This window comes from Bipolaris victoriae (genome assembly GCF_000527765.1).
Source record: "Bipolaris victoriae FI3 unplaced genomic scaffold scaffold_230, whole genome shotgun sequence".
NCBI classification, from domain to species: domain Eukaryota; kingdom Fungi; phylum Ascomycota; class Dothideomycetes; order Pleosporales; family Pleosporaceae; genus Bipolaris; species Bipolaris victoriae.
Genome location: NW_014575162.1, coordinates 5726 through 9707, shown reverse-complemented (window position 1 = coordinate 9707; position 3982 = coordinate 5726). Strand labels below are relative to the sequence as shown.

General features: G+C 44.3%; 2 protein-coding genes across 2 annotated transcripts; both read left to right on the top strand.

The window, feature by feature from the left end:
- Nucleotides 1-361: 361 nt before the first annotated feature.
- Nucleotides 362-601, top strand: COCVIDRAFT_116109 (hypothetical protein; the record flags this gene model as incomplete). Its single annotated transcript, XM_014694726.1, has 1 exon — nt 362-601. A coding segment is annotated over one exon (240 nt), but the record flags the coding sequence as incomplete, so codon positions are not given.
- An 889-nt stretch (nt 602-1490) lies between these two features.
- COCVIDRAFT_74918 (hypothetical protein) lies at nt 1491-1682 on the top strand (the record flags this gene model as incomplete). The annotated part of the gene is made up of 1 exon (XM_014694725.1): nt 1491-1682. A coding segment is annotated over one exon (192 nt), but the record flags the coding sequence as incomplete, so codon positions are not given.
- Between the last annotated feature and the right edge of the window lie 2300 nt (nt 1683-3982).

Below are 3982 nucleotides of genomic sequence, written 5' to 3'. Positions count from 1 at the left end.
CTCTCGTCAGATTCCTTCCCTACTTAGGTCACTCCACATAATTGGTTATCAATCGCTCCACTATACCCCACATCGAACACATAAGTAACTATTCATAAGAACTTCGCTACAATCACTGCATGTACACATTGCAGGGTTTATTCCGTAGGCGTTGCACTCACGTTTCAAAAACAGCATGCTCTATTTCTCCCTACTCGGTATTTTTGGCCTCGTTGGCTGGCTGCTAAGCTAGCATTCTCTTCGCCGACGGCCGGTACCTAAGGGGCTGTTCTCAGTCCCTAGGCGTAGCGGCCTTCCGTTGTTAAAAAATACACTGCAATTCAGCCCGTATCCAAGTCATAAGATCATTAAGTGGCCATAGCAGTATATTAAATTGTTCAAGATACGGATAGGCTATGAAAACCGGATTTTCCTCAACAGCCTAACAGCTAGACGCGACATCCTCAACAAGCAGCTTACAACTGCGTCCAGTCATAGTCCTTTGCCGGTCGTGTCTGACCTCCTTTCTGGAGGGAAATATTTCGTCTTCACAAGCTATACACCCAAGTGGCGGAAGTTGTGGGCCATAGTGTACAAGTTGCTAACACCTAAGGCCTCTTAGACATTTCGCTCAAGTTCGTCGTTCGATGCTAAGTAGCTGGTTCATGACATTCTAACTGACAATACTAACTAGAACAACATACACATACACTTTAGGCGCAACATAATGTCTGTAGGTCTCGCGAGCATATATGTGAGGGAGGTGCCGGTGCGGGTACGAACTTTACTCCGGGCGCTTTGCTCGCCCGACATCCAGCCAGTATAGTATAGGATCGCGACGATATTCGAGAGATATACGGCGTGATGAAAGAACTTTCTGATATCAAAACGCCTGGCGCCATCTAAGCCCACATCCTTCCTCCCTTGTTCAAGCTCACATAGGCATTGCAGTAACAGTGGTGGCTGCGCGCCATCGCGCATTACAAGCGCTAGTCATAAATCTAGATGAAGTGTTTCAACGTTCTTTAGTCACTCATGGCTAACAACGTCAATAACATATTTCCTATAAATCGTAGCCATACACTGTACATAAATGTCATGAGCTGTTATAATTATAGATCATTTTATTTCTAGCCGTCCAAATTACTCAGAGCTCGAGATTGATACGGAGATGTGCTTACCCTACATTATATTTCCCCCACTTCCCCCACTACTCCACATGCGTTTCTTTTCTACTAATCTATTTATACTATGTATTAGGGGCTTTCTCTATATCATCCTATGCCAAGGTGGCACAGATGCACTAGACGTACCATTCTACGATTTTCAGTATCAGGAAGATCCTCGTATCCATCAATCAGTAAGCGATACCAAGGTCATAAACTATAGAGAACAAGATCACTCAGCCGGTAGTGGCTCAAGCATTGCGTAGCCTGGACGTTTACCTTTTCAGAATTTTCATCGTCGTCTTTCTAATTTTTCAGGTAGTGTATTTAATCTATTTCTATCCGCTCCGCAAGATTCCAGGTCCTTTCGCAGGTAGATTAACTGAGTTGTGGAGAGTAACAAAATATCTAAAGGGTAACTGGTATAACGATATTTTGGAGCTTCACCGAAAGTATAGGCTAATTGTGCGAGTGGCACCTAACGAGGTCGCCTTCATGGATAAGGCGGGTTTCACCAAGATCTACGGCCACTCATCCGGAACGAAGAAGGAAGGTTATGTGCTCTCCTATTTACTTGGATTTTAGTGTGCTGATTCACTAGCAGACCGCGTGGTATTATATATAAGAGGCGCTAGGTGCGTCAACAGGGGTAGGAATATCTTATGCTTAGCTGTACATGGCAATCACTAATCTATGTAACTTTTTCATCGCGACCGATATAAACGAGCATGCATTTCTGCGCAAACGGGTTTCAAATGCATAATCCATGTTAATAATTCTAGGACTAGAGCCGCAGATCCAAATTGTAGCGGATCAGTTGTGGGAAAAGCTCCATAATTATGCCAAAAACAACATCACAATCGATATGCAAAAATGGACGAGCTATTTCGCATTTAATATTATAACACAGCTTAGTATTAGACAATCCTTTGGATTCGTTGAACAGGCAACAGATATCAACCGCATTACCGAGTCCATCCATGGTCTCTTCTATCGGCAAGCTATCATGGGGTATATACCGGGACAAACGAGTTAGTTCACTGACCCTGTATCGAGGAACATTTTGAAATATATCGGACCGAAAAGCATTCTGTCGCAGGATCACTTCTACGGCTCCATAGCTAGTCTTGTAACTACTAGAATGGCGGAGGAAGATGCTGGCAATCCTACGAATCGGAATAGGGATATGCTTGATGTGTATATCTCTGTGAAAGAGCTTGATGGTTCTCCTGTCCCAATGCTAGGCGTCTTTATCGAAGCTTGCAATCTTATTAGAGCAGGAGCAGACACTACAGCGGCGGGCATTATCACTGTCTTTACGAAACTGTTGTAGCATCCAGAAGACTACCAACGCTTTCAGAGAGAGGTTGATAATGCATATATAGAAAACGGCTTAACCACAGCTAGCAGTCTTATATATTGCGTGGCTGAGAAGATTCCCTTCCTCAATGCCTGTATTAAGGAGGCCACAAGGCTCACTCCAAGCATCGTGTGGCAATTGCCCCGGGAAATTCCCAAGGACGGAATTGTCCTCGCTGGTCATTAAATTGCAGATAGAACAATAATAAGCTCGATCCCAATCTCGCAAAATTATCTCAAGAAGGTTTTTGGTGATGACGCAGATGTCTAGAGGCTAACAAGATGGCTGAAGGGCGAAACTGGCTCCACAGCCGAACAGATCAAGGAAATGGACAATTACAACTTCGCGGTGAGCTTCTCCACGCTACATTTCCTAAACTTTGCTGATGATAGAGCGACAGTTTAGTTACGGCTCCAGGACCTCACCTGTATCGGCCGCAATCTTGCCCTTGTTGAACTGCACAAGTTTGTCGGTCAGTTTCTACGCCAATTTGATGCGGAATTTATACATAAGGACTAACCCTTCAAGCTGCGCTCACAGTGGTTCACCGTTTACGATGACATGTCGGTAAAATTGAATGTGCGAGCAATATAGGCGGGCTGGACACCCTTAATACCAAACTTCGATTTATTATGCACCTTCGCTATCTAGAGGCCTACTTAATGCGAAGTGAAATACTCGTAGGGAATAATGGTTGTAGACACGAACGCAGCTAGAATGGTTACATAAAGCTTACTGCGAGCTTCAAACTCTCGAAAAGGTTCCTGCGTGCGAAGTGGAACTGCGGTCCTAGAGGATTAAACATTTTTCCCACTGTCTAGACTTCCTGCACTAGAACTAGAGCAGCAGCAAAATGTGAGATGTGGCGGCGCTATAATTATAACAACCTCGCTTTTAGAGCATAAAACACGAATAGTTGGAAGCTAGAGGTAAAAGAAGGTGCAGATTTGAACACAGCCTATATACTTCTTGATTGCTACAACGTAGTGGTGGCGATCGCTTCTGTTATGCCTTCTACAGATCCACCTGCACTTATAATGCGCTCAGCCAATCATGTCCTTATTCTCGAACTGATCAATGAAGCATTTCATTTATTATCTCCTGAACCAGTACTGCAACCGAGACACTACCAACACAACGCTCAGCAGCGCATCTACTAAACGGATAAATAGCTTGCATAGTTAACACAATACTCAGTTCACTGCTTCTAGTTTAGCCAAACTGAACTGAGCTAGAACTCGAGCACGAACAAACAGGTCCTTAATCAGCAGTTAAATTCGCGAACACACCATAGATCGGGACGTGCAAGTACAGTGTCACGAAGCACACTGTGGCATGTTCGCGAGTTAAACGGCGGGTGACCTTGCTTATTAACAAGTATGCGCCTGGAGCACAAAAAAGGCTACGATAGGTTATGATGGTGTTTACACAATATAAGGGAAGTAGACGCTCAACGTCTAGTGGTCCAGCCGCGTAC